Source organism: Eupeodes corollae, chromosome 2 (genome assembly GCF_945859685.1).
Source record: "Eupeodes corollae chromosome 2, idEupCoro1.1, whole genome shotgun sequence".
Taxonomy (NCBI): domain Eukaryota; kingdom Metazoa; phylum Arthropoda; class Insecta; order Diptera; family Syrphidae; genus Eupeodes; species Eupeodes corollae.
This window is the reverse complement of record NC_079148.1, coordinates 103,802,179-103,814,948: the sequence shown is the minus strand read 5'-3', so window position 1 is coordinate 103,814,948 and position 12,770 is coordinate 103,802,179. Positions and strand designations below refer to the sequence as shown.

The following is a 12,770-nucleotide window of genomic DNA, read 5'->3' as shown; positions in this document are numbered from 1 at the left end:
CATATCCATATTTCTGACACTGGCGGAGTCGTTTTTTGATAATTAATTATTTTTCTGTTTAGTATGAACCAAGTACAAATCAAACCACATAGCCATAAATAAATTAAAGGAGAAATAAAATGGCTTGACATTTGACAATCACTAAAAATATTATGAGAATTTCGAAAGAAGAAAGATTACGAATTACGTAGTTGCGTAATTTCAATTTTTGAAGAATTCATATAGACTGTATGTGTGTGCAAAAAAAAAGTGTGTTCAGTGAATGAAAGAATTCATTGGACGTGAGTATGAAATGTATGTGATTTGGTTACTCTTTTGTGTGAAGGGGTATTCAAAAATGCATGGAAGCTGAGTGTGTGTACGAAATGACGGTTGAATTGTTAGGTTTAAAATTATTTGATTTTTGAGTGTGACCATAAACAGTGCAGTAGCTGCAATTGTAACTTGTAAACCCAAAGAGACATACAGTGGCTCCAACGTATAATCGGAAAATAGTTTAATTTATATAAAATGGGCTGTAACTTAAAAAAAAAAACAGCTATATGTATTTTTTTTGCTCTTATTTAAAGTAGTACATTTACTTATCCAAAAAACTAAACATTTTCAAATTTTAACGTTAAATTCAAAGAAAACACAAAATAAAACCAGTTTTTTAAACTTCAACAAATAATCGGGCAAAGTAATAATCTTCTTGAAAACAGTAAAAATCCATTAATTAGTATTTGGTTGCAAAGCCTTTACTATCCAGAACGGCTTGAAGACGATTTGGCATGGATTTAACCAAATTTTGGCACACCTCAGACTCAATTTAATGAGCTAAATCTTTGTTTGTATAATCTCCTGGCCAATTCCTCCCACAGATGTTCAATCAGATTGAGGTCTGGGTTCTGTGCTGGTGTTTCAATGAGTTTGGGGCAATTATGGATTAACCACATCTTTGCAACACCGGATGCGTGCCTGGGATCATTGTCCTGATAGAATGCAGATTTATTCGCGATTCCCAATTTTTCCGCACTCTGCTTCAGATTTTGCTTCAAAATGTTGAGGTAGGCAAATTTGTCCATTTTATCTTCCATAAAATGCAAATTGGCTACCCCAGCACTTGACATGCACCCCCAAACCATAACAGAGCCCCCTCCGTGTTTTATTGTGGCTTGCGCCACACATACATCTTTCCACCCGAGCCATGCAAATTAAATTTGCTCTCATCAGTGAACAAGACCTTAAAGCATCGAAAACTGCAAATTATAATATATTTTTTTTAGAAATATGAACACATTATCGTATTCCAAAAATCTTCTTGTTTCAATAAATATTCTTTTGCATAATTTAACCTTTTATTTTTGTTTTTTAGGCTAATAAATGTTTTTTTTTTTTCTGGCAACTCTTCCATAGTATTCGGCTATCTATGGAGAGTGTTACGGACAGTGTTGAGGCAAACATCCTTTCCAACACATTTTTTAGGGAAACTTGAAGATCTTTTGCTGTTTTGAAAGGAATATTTTTTATTTCTTTTAATATTGACGGCTCTTCTCTTTCACCTTAAAGTTTGCCTTGACCTGTTGGCCAATCTAAATTCATCTCTATACCTTTTGATGATATCTTGGACTCTAGATTTGCCTCGTCCAACCAACTCAGAACAAAAAAAAAGCTGCTTGGTGGAGTGGACATTTTTAAGTAACATTTACTCTCTTTGCTTTGTCCGATTATTTGTTGAACTTTAAAAACTGTTTTTTTTTTTAGTTTTACTCTTTGAATTAACCGTTAATATTTGAAAACGTTTATCTTTTGTTGTTTTTTGGATAAGTAAGTGTACAACTTTAAATAAGAGCGAAACAAATATACAAATAGCGGTTTTTTCTAAGTTTATTGCACGTTTTAAAGAAATGAAACCACTGTCCGATTATGCGTTGGAGCAACTGTACATTCGATCCAAGTACTTTCAATCGATACCTACTTGGTATCGCAACCAAAAGTATCGATTCCAAAAGTACTTGGTATCGAATCAAAAGTATCGAGTACGTACTTGAAGTTACTTGTATCTATTCATCCGTTGTTGTAATTCAGGACAGTGAGTTCGAGATGGCGTTGGCAGTAGCTTCTTTGTTAAGCTCATGTTACATTTACGTTATTTGCAAACAAAACCAATCAAATAAATTACATTACAAAATTAATATTTTTAAGTTTTTTTTTCTTTACTATTAATACTTTTATTTTAAATTGATTTTAATAATTTTGTATCTATTTTTATTTTTCAAACAACCACCGGAACCCATTTGAATACCTATACCATTGGCGTTATGAAATTTTAGAAATTTATAGACGATTCGCTCTTCTATTTGAATATTTTAACGTTGAAGTCCTGTCGCCGATATGTCAAAGTTTCCTACCACAAACAAAATATTTTCGTCTATGGTAAATAAAAAGAGACAATTATAAAGAAACTAAATTATATAAAAAGTAATATCCCATCCCATTTCTTAATCTAAAATCTGACAAATAAACTAAAGTTTCATATGGTTGCACGAACTTGTACACTCTTACATAATGTCACAGAATGATTTTTATTCTTCATCACCAAAACACCTGCAAACTTTTCTTGCATCTGCTTTACCTAAAACCTTATATTGTAGTCATGGGTTTTACTCTTACAAATAATCAAATAAAAATGCTTTTCACATAAATCCACACCAACCAAATTCACCTCCACCTACCGAATAAAATTAAAATAAGAAACCACTAGCTAATTACTATTTCGTTAGATACATTTGATTAAGTTTTAATTAAATTTTATCAAATTCGACAATGCAAAAAAACACACACATTATTCTATAATTATTTTTAAATTAGTAATTATTCTCCCATTAAGTGGTTTTCATTTCTTCTCCCCAACTGTCGCTTTTATTCTCTCTCTATTATTTTATACCTACATTCATATATTTTTTCCATCCCATATAACAAAATCTATAGCAGTGGTTTGATTAAAAGGGATTATGGCTGTGTAAAGAAATTGACATTTAATAAAGAATATTTTATTATTATATATTATAGATATATTATAGTATAAGCAAGAATATATAATTAAATTTAAAAAAATACATAAACTTAAAATGCAATAAAGAAATATTATGAAAAATAAGTTATTCCTTTGAATGATAATAAAATATAGATGCTATAAATAAAAACAAAATATATTGTAAATTACACAAATATATATATATATCTATGTAAAAGTAAAGTTCAACATTGTACTGTTTCCTATTAAAACAAAACAAACAAACCAACAAAAATTATAAGAAAATTTAAAAAATTCAATATAATACAAAATACAAGATACAAGATACTTATTAATTATTTATAAAATCTACTAACAATTTAAGTTTGAATGTAATTAATCCTATCAATGTAAAAAGTGTATTAATATGTTTTCTCTTTAAAGTCAAACAACAACAAGAAAACATGTTCATGTTTTAATTAATTTAAATTAAAATTAAAATTAAAATTTTGTATCCCAATCGTAAAACCAATAAACACTATGTAGACAATAATTCCACAAACTAATAAATTTAATTTAAAATAATGTATGTACTTAATTATTTGTTTAATCATTTATTAAAGGCAGTGTATTAATAATATTAAAAAAAAAGTTCTTATGTCACTTTGTTTAAAATTAAAATAAATAAAAAAATTATGTTGATATTTTTGGTTTAGTTTTGATTTCAATAAAATGTAAATTCAAAAATAAGTTATGATTTCTTTTCTTTGGAATTGAGTTTAAAACTCATATAACGTCGGTATCCTGCAAAAACATCTCAAGTCACATTTTTGTGTTTCTGAGTTATTGAAGATTTAAAGTTTATGGCCACAGTGTGGTAGATCGCAAATCTAGCTGGACAAAATGAAAAAAAGAGTTAAGTCACATGACTTCTGGTCATTTGATTAGCTTCTCTTTTATATTTTTTACACTGATTAGGAAAAATTAAGCTTCAAAGTCAGTTGTTGTCAAGAGGTGCATTCACATAACAGAGAAAAGTGTTTTTTTGGTTTAACTTTGGTTTACGATTAAAATAATTTTTTTTTGTTATTAAAATATGTTTCAAGGTAAAATATAATAATTTTTATTTAATTATTTCCATTGGAAATATTACAAAAAAAATATTTTGGTGAGAGGGTGAGAAAGAGGAAAAAATAAAATATTTTCTTTTTTTTAAGTAGAGTTAAAGTTAATTATTCCGCATAATTCCGCTGCAAGACTATACTTAAATTAATCTGTTTAGTGTTCACTTTAAGGTAAATAAAAAATATCTTGCGCGTTTTTGCGACCGCCATACATTTTTTTTCACTTTTCCAGTATGAACTCCACTCTATCGCGCAAGGAAATTTTTGAAGAATGGAAAAAAGCTCCCAAAATACATCGAAAAGAAGTCGTATTGTCATTAATAATAGAAAGATATGGTCTTCAAGACATATCAGAAAAAGTTAAAACAAATCTTAAGGCAAATATTAATATTGTTTGCTTTAAGCTAAGTGAAAAATGGGAAAAAAGTGGAAGGAATCGCAACCGTTTTTTGACATCAAACGCAGTTTGGCTTGATGAACCTTATGTTTTACCTGAAAGCGTTAATCGTCAAAATCTTGATAAAGCTGGAAGAAAACCAAAAATCTTTAATGACTGTTCTGAAAAATCGAAAAAAAGGAAGATTCAAATGACCCTCAAGAAATTGTTAAGGCTAGTGAGATAAATGGGAAAACGAGATTCAGCCAAGCTTTTGAAAGATTTGTCGGAAGCTTAGTCCAGTAAGGGTACGAAATTGAAAAAACTTTGTAAAAGATATAGTTCTGAGTATGTACCTTCAGTGGGCTTTTCTGCTGATGAAGCATTATCTTTAATGGTTGATGCTAATTTGTCGAAACATCAATATGATGTTAATCCGAAAAAAATCAACGCAAAATGTAAAGATCTTTTTCCTTCATATACAAACATTCAAAAAGCTAAGAAAAACTGTTATCCAGCTGAGTTAACAATCACTGAGGTATATGCAAAAAGTTCACTGCAATCATTAGTAAATCATACTATTGAGAGGCTTTGCTTGGCTCAACAGGAGGTTTTACTAGGAATAGACGAATTGAAAACTGGCGAAAATCGTATTAATATTTTGATAAATTGGGGATGTGATTGGGCTCAGCAAAAGCAGTATAAACAGAAATTTGTTTTGGAGGAGGGCCATGCGGATGAAAGTTTATTTAGTATTTCAATGGTGCCTATTCAAATGAATTTTAGTTCTTCAAAAGGAAAAATAATTGTTTAGCAAAATCCAGCTCCTTCATCTACAAGATATTGCCGTCCAATTAAATTCGTTTTTGCCAAAGAGTCCACTGAATTAATTTCCCAAGAAGTTAATATTAATTCAATCCAGCAAGAAATAAGAGATTTTTCTCCAGTTCTTATTCGAAATGGCGAACAAAGTTTTCTTATCGACTCTACGTTTACAATGATAGACGGTAAAATATGTACTGCACTTTCATCTATGACTTCGTCTTCTCAAACGTGCTTCATATGTGGAGCAAAACCAAGTGAGTTAAATAAACCTCCCGTGATATTAAGTAAAACTGTCGATCAAAGATCTCTGGCCTTCGGAATGTCTCCGCTACATTCATGGAGTGTATATTACATATAGCGTATAAGCTTCCTATTCTGACCTGGCAAGCTCGAGGACCGGAAAATAAAGCCAAAGTGGCTGAAGTAAAAAAAAGGATTCAACAGAGGTTTAGAAGTGAGATGGGGTTGCTTGTAGATATGCCAACGCAACAGGCAGGTAAAACGAATGATGGTAATACTGCTAGACGGTTCTTTCGAGCAGCTGAAAAGAGTTCAGAAATTACAGGTGTAAACAAAGAATTAATTGAACGATTTCACATTATTTTGGAAGCTTTAGGAAGTGGTTTTCCAATAAACGAAGATGCTTTTGAAGGTTTCATTATTGCAACAAGGACCTTATATTTAAATGAATACCCTTGGTATATAATGCCAGTTAGCGTCCACAAAATTCTTTTTCATGTTAAAGATATAGTAAGGCCTTGCATACTTCCTATAGGACAGCTGTCAGAAGAGGCTCAAGAAGTCAGAAATAAGGACACGAGAAAATTTAGAGAGCTATTTACTAGAAAAACGTCGAGAGTAGATACAAATACAGATTTTTTCAATCGCCTTTTAATTTTATCTGATCCATTTATTGCAAGCTTACGTCACAATTCTATTCGAGTTCGAGGTATAATAACAAAAGAAGTTCTTTCACTATTAACTGTTGATGCTCTTGAGGAGGAAAAAAATAATTGTTGCTTAGAATCATTAATATAATTAAAATCATTTTGTATTAAAAAAAATTGAAGAAAGTTAAACCAACGCGAGTTATTAATTTTGTGCAGCTAGATTTGCGATCTACCATCTACCACACTGTGATGGCGGCTGGACAAAATCACTAAGCAGTTTCGATTTGAAAATTGTAATTAAAATCTAAAAGTAAAAGTATTTATAAATAAAATGAAACCAAAAAATTTAACTCAATTCAATTTATTCAACTTTTTTTTATACAAAAATTAAATGAATCTTGGACATAGGTCTTTTTTGCATTAAAAAAAGGTTTAAAGGGACATGGGTTTTTTATGAACATTTTGTTTGTCTTTTTTTATGTATTAATCTTGGTCTGATTCCGAATCCTTATTTATATTGGGCTCTGGGGCCTTATTTCTGGTGGTTTTGCTTGTTTTTAAGTTTTTGTACCATTGGTGAAACTCTTCCGGTATAGCTCCTGAATTGCAAAGACTAAGTAAATCTTTTTTCTTTTCCACACTCATAGAAAGGCTGCTGTTATAGACTCCTTTGATGGTAACTTCTTTTAAATTGTAAATAGTTAAGTTATATGCACATAGTTTTCGGCTGTAATACATTGGACTTACATCGCTTGAAGGAATTTGCAACACCGATTGCAAGTCGAATGTGCATGCCATGCAATTAGGGTCCTTGATGGCCCTTTTTTTGTCCAAGGATTTTGCTTCTGAACATTCTTTTTTTTCTCTTTAAATGGGCAATGTAATTAGCATTTTGGCTATCATTGCCTTTTTCACATGCTTGGCATTGATCTTTCTTTGGACGAAAGAACGACAAATTGTAGCACTCACCGAAAACTTTCCTGTAGGTAGTCGATGAAGGTATCTTTGTTGACGTGTCACTCTTGTATTTTTCTAAGAATAAGGCATATATTTTTGATATACTCAGATTTGCATCTAAATACATCCGATTAGAACTTTTGCGGCAGTAGTGAGACTCTACAGTTGGAAAGCTTTCGATGTGGTCCTTAATGCGTGTTAAATTTTCATCCGATATTTTATTTGCGGGTTTTGATCTGCCCCTTTCGTCTTCTTCACAAAAACCTCCGGTTGGCCCTTTATATTTAAAAGCCGTTTTAATTGTGCTACTCGAAATACTTAGGGTCCCACAAAAAAGTAGCGACAAACCCGTACATTGGGGGTTTCATTTTTCAAAAAGTACGATCTAGCTACACTACGGTTAACTTTTTTAATTGAAGATCTTACTCGGGGCCTTTGTATCTGCGAATCGACGACCGCCTTTAAAATAAAATCTTCCAAAAGTCTTTGCACATTTTTAGTCGCTTTTCTTCCGTAAATTTATCCTTGCATTTAAAACGACATTTTTCACACTTCGATTGCTTGGGATTCTTACCTCGTATTAAATCAGCATGCATTAAATTTCGTTTCCATAGTTCTGGACACGATTTTCTCCACCTTCTATTTTTCTTTTCAGTGATTGGTGTTTCTGCAGTAGATTCTTGAGGCGCCTCCAAAACCACGACATCTCCTTCACCATCATTATCGCTTGATTCGTTGTTGTTGTCAGGAATATAATCAAGGTCATCATCGTCGCCTGAAAAATCTTGATCAAGGCTTGATTCATCCCATTCTTTTTCACTGTTTTCTTTACTACATCCAGGAATGGGTTCTTGAATATCTAAACATAAAATTCAAAATCGAATTTAAGCCTTACATACATCATGAAATGATTTTCAAAAGTCAGGAAGTACCATTGATACCGTAGATTTTGTATTTGAAGCTCTTGAAGTACTGGGTTTGTTAAAATTTATAATATCACAATTTTTATTGGAATGTTCTGCAAGTGATTAATCATTAAGTTAAAAAACGTTCTAGCTATTCTGAAACAAAATAATAACCTTTTTTTAACGCAAGCTGTAGAAGAACAGCACTTCGGCTTGAGAAATAAATTTTTCTTAAAGTAAAGTAAAAAAGCTCAACCTATTCACATGAACAACTTTCAATAATGATCATTTTTCTTAACGTAAATTCAAAGCAAAAGTATTTGGGAAGCCCCCTAATAAAAAAATTCAAGTAGGCCATGAAATAGTTCTTATTTGAATTTCAGAAATTGTGATTTTTTTGCAGAGAAAATGAAAAAAAGGAAATAAAAGAGTTGTGCAAAAATAACCCAAGTCCACTTGGGTCTTTCTTGCTCTACGCATTTGAATGTTTTGGGCATAAAATGGATGGTTTTGATACAATAACTTCATAAATACTTTAAATAGAGATGGGATTTTTTTTCACGACATGGATTATGACTTATGGGACATTTTTGAATTATTAACTCTATTTCACAAAAAAGTGGAATTGAGACGTTTTTTCAGGATACCGACAATATGTTATATACATTAGTGTGTCCCGTCGATGTTTTACACAGACAAATAAAACGTCAAAAAACTGAAAAAACATGTTATTTTGGGGCTAGTACCGGGCTTTGAAGATTTTTAAATTTCATGTTCTTACATACTTTAATACTACGTTTCCACCGGGCACTAAACCGAGATTTAGCTAGATTTGTCTCAATGGGGTCTGTATTTGAAAATAAATGCAATATTGGGAAAAAGACCTCTGAGTAACCTTGAAAATCTACAAGAGGACCGCCATATGGGTAACACAACATATCTACTTAAAAAAAATCATTTTGTTAAAATTTATTATGTATTTCAGAAACAATTTACTCCACTCAAGATTCATCTCAAAACTCATTGTCGGAGATGTTTTCCGCTCCTGCCACTGCCGTTGTTCCGATTCCTCTATATATTCCCTTTGTGTTTGCAGCAATATCTTCCGTTAGTTTTATTTTTTCCTCGTAATACTTCTCTATTTTTGAATTAAAATTGTTTTGCAATTCAATTTGCTTCTTCAAGAGGTTCACAGTATCATTTAAGGTAGTTGAAGACTGATTTTTCCGATATGTGTCACGATCGGATGACATGGACACATCTACAGGTGGGTCATCAAGCTCAGGAGCCACATTTTCTGTTTTGGACTGTTTTGAAACCCTCCCATGCTCAGCAGAGATTCCAAACCCAAATGAATTCTCGTTTTCCTGATGTGGAAGTTTGAAGCCCTGCCAACTGAATGACTCCTTCCTCCAGCTTTGAGAAGGAATGTTGCCGGCACTCTCCGCCACCAGTTGCATTTATCTCTTTTTTGTGTCGACAAGTTTCTTTTTTATGTAAGATTTTCAATCTAACCAAACCTAAGAGTTTTAAGAAGGATTTAAAAATATTTTTTATAGCAAAATCTTTCACTGACTTTTCTCCAAACTGAAGCTTCTTTTAAAGGTGGCCCAAGAGCATTCAGTTCGGTTTAACTTTTTCCCAGAACAGCGTCACATCTTCTTTTGGAACCTTAGTATATCGTTGAGCTATGTCCGGTTTCTCATTTAATAATTTATAAAGCCATTCGTATTGTGCCTTATTTGTTGTTTTTGCCCTTTTAAAGCAACAAATATTATTAAAAGAAAAACAAATTGGTTGATACTTACATATTTATAAACAACACAACTGTTTTCCAACGATTCCGACACAAATTACTTGTCGTAGAAAAAGAGGCTAAATTTCCGTTTCATTCGGATTGAGTGATACCAAATTTCGAGAAATTCGAAATTCGTAGCAGATTTTCCACTACTAAATTAATATACCTAATACTTCTCGAGACCATGGATTTGAAATTCCACCAACAGGAGAAAGTTTTTCCAGAGATTTGGAGTTCATCTCCATCAACTTCAGTTCATTGGCTAACTTAGCCACCTCCAGCTCCATTTTTCTCATATGGAGCTCTTCTCTTTTCATTGAGATTAAAGCTTCGTTTTCCTCGCGTTTATTATTTGTAACTAGTCGAATAGCATCTCGGATTTCCGCCAGAATTTCATTCGTTTTATTTTGTCCTTTAAGTTGAGTTTTGAAATATGTTTCTTGAAGATCTATTCGTTTTTTCAAAGCATCGTCCTCAATGCTATTTCGATCTTTAGCTTTTAACTTTAATTTCTTAAAAACATTTGCTTTTGGACCCTCCCGATTTGGTGAGTTTGTTAGATCCTTAAGAAGCTGGTCAACTTCTTGGGTTATATCTTCGCTGTTTTCTTATTAAAAAAAAAGCGAATATATAGAATACTATAATAAATAAAAAGAATTTAGAAAAAACTCTTTGTCCACCTGCAACACCACTCACTGATGCTTTTATCCCGAAAGCAGCAATTATGGCTTCATCAGTTGCGTCTATTTCTCAATTGACTCAAATGAACTACCACCCGTTTTCTTGATGGAATTTTTATTTTTCGTCAGTATTTTTTCTGTAGCGTCCAAATATAATAAAGATATGATTATTTTCGAATCAAATATGTTTCTCCTTAAATTATTTTATATCTACCCTTTTCCATTCCGCTACGGATTTTGTTGGCGGTCCATTTAAATTTAAGGATCGTGCCAAATTTTCCAGACGGCATTGTACGATCTCGCCAGCTCTGGATGTGCTTCCATATATGTGGAGGGGATTGAAAGTTGTGCTTTTGTTGCATGCGGCCTTATAAAATAACAATTATTTCTTTAATATGCCTACAAATATTAAATTTCCCAAGATTAACTTACATTTTGACTAGGAAACAAAATTAAAAATCGAAAACAGTTTTAATAACAAAAATGAGCCTAGCAAAATGACATTTCTCGCAGCAAGTGCTGCCAAAAACTCAAACTGTTTTATTGATAACTTTATAAAGAGCAAACCAAAGGCAGTAAGAATTTTTGGTCATTTGTAAAAAAACATGAGGAATTCTTCCTCTTCCTGGGTTCCTACGCTTGTTGTCAATGACACTCCTTCAGTTAGCTCTGTTGATAAAGCCAACTTATTTGCAAGGCAGTTCGCCGACCGATAATTCCACCTTACCAGAATAGTGTCATGGCTCCCCCAGTTCTTGACCGCGTATATATTTCTATGGGACCAATCTTTTTTCGCACTCGAACTGTGATGAGAGTTTTTAAAGATCTCAACATTCATCCCCGCTATTATTCTGAAGAGGTGTTCTTCCACGCCAGCAAAACCACTGCGTAAGTTTTTCCATCTATCCTATTCCCTGGGGCTCGTTCCGAGTAGTTTGTTCAGCCAATCCCAAAATGAGGCGAATCTTCTTCTCCTACAAATTACCGACCGATAGCACTAACGTCCCTTCTTTCTATGGTCATGGAAACGCTGATTAATTATCAGCTTGAGAAATATCTTGAGGAACGGAAGCTTTCTAATGACCGGCAATAAGCCTTTCGTAGCAATAGGTCCACTGGTGATCTCATGGTTCATCTCACCGAACAGTGGAACAAATCTTTACATCGTTTTGCAAAAAGTAAGATTATTGCACTTGAGATTTCAAAGGCATTTGATAAAGTCTGGCATCCTGCTCTCTTATCGCTCTTATAATGCGTGCTTTCGGTATCGACGAATCTCTTCTTTGTTGGATTAGAAATTTTCTTTCGAACCGTTAAATATAAGTTGTTTTGGACGGATTCAAGTCTGAAACTCATAAAATTAATACTGGTGTGCCCCACGGCTCCGTTTTGTCTCCGATCCTCTTCCTCATTTTTATAAATTATCTCCTGTCAGCAACTTCTAATCCGATACATTGTTTCGCTGACGATAGCACTCTTAGCTTTTCATATTCGTTTCCAGACTCACAACCGTCCTCTTCGGAAGTGGAACTGCAACGGAAAAAAATTATTAGCTCATTAAATTCTGACCTACACAACACTGAACAATGGGGAATAAAAAATCGTGAAGAATTAATTGTTTCGAAAACGCAATGCTGTCTTGTATGGTTAAAGCTAGATAAACCCTCTTTGCAACTATCTATGAGTGGCACTTGCATCAACCAAACGGAAAATCTTGACATCCTCGGAATGTGTTTCAGCAACCACCTTTTGTGGAACGATCACAAACGCGATGTTCCCAAAATTGCAGCGAGATGTCTAGGTTTCTTGAGACGTTGCAAGGAATTTGTCTCTCCGTCCGAAGCTTGAACATAACTCTCATCTCTGGGCTGGTGCTCCAGTAACTTATTTAAGCCTCTTGGACAGTATTAAAAAAAGATCTTTTAAAATGATTGGTGGCATTAACATCATCAACTCGTTTACGTCACTCGAACATCGACGCAAGGTTTTTTCGCCTCACCCTTTTTTACCGTTTTTTAAACGGGCTATGCTCTAGTGAAATAGCCATTTGCATTCCTCCCCTTAAACAATTTAACCGTAATACCCGCGCTTCTAGGAATACCCATCATTTTACCCTTAAGCCCTACTTCAGCCGTGCTATAAATCACAGAGATTCCTTTTTTAGCCGTACTACGCGAATGTGGAACGCCTTGCACGCTCTACCTTTCCCTGTCATTGCAA

At 33.1% G+C, this 12,770-nt stretch overlaps 1 protein-coding gene across 1 annotated transcript in view; it reads left to right on the top strand.

The window, feature by feature from the left end:
- LOC129948288 (E3 ubiquitin-protein ligase rnf146) overlaps positions 1-3,086 on the top strand; it is a 65,106-nt gene extending 62,020 nt beyond the window's left edge. Inside the window, exon 5 of the mRNA XM_056059229.1 lies at positions 2,313-3,086. Coding sequence (XP_055915204.1) covers positions 2,313-2,419 — 107 coding nt within the window. The 3' untranslated portion in view covers positions 2,420-3,086. The remainder of the gene's footprint in view (positions 1-2,312) is intronic.
- Positions 3,087-12,770: the final 9,684 nt, after the last annotated feature.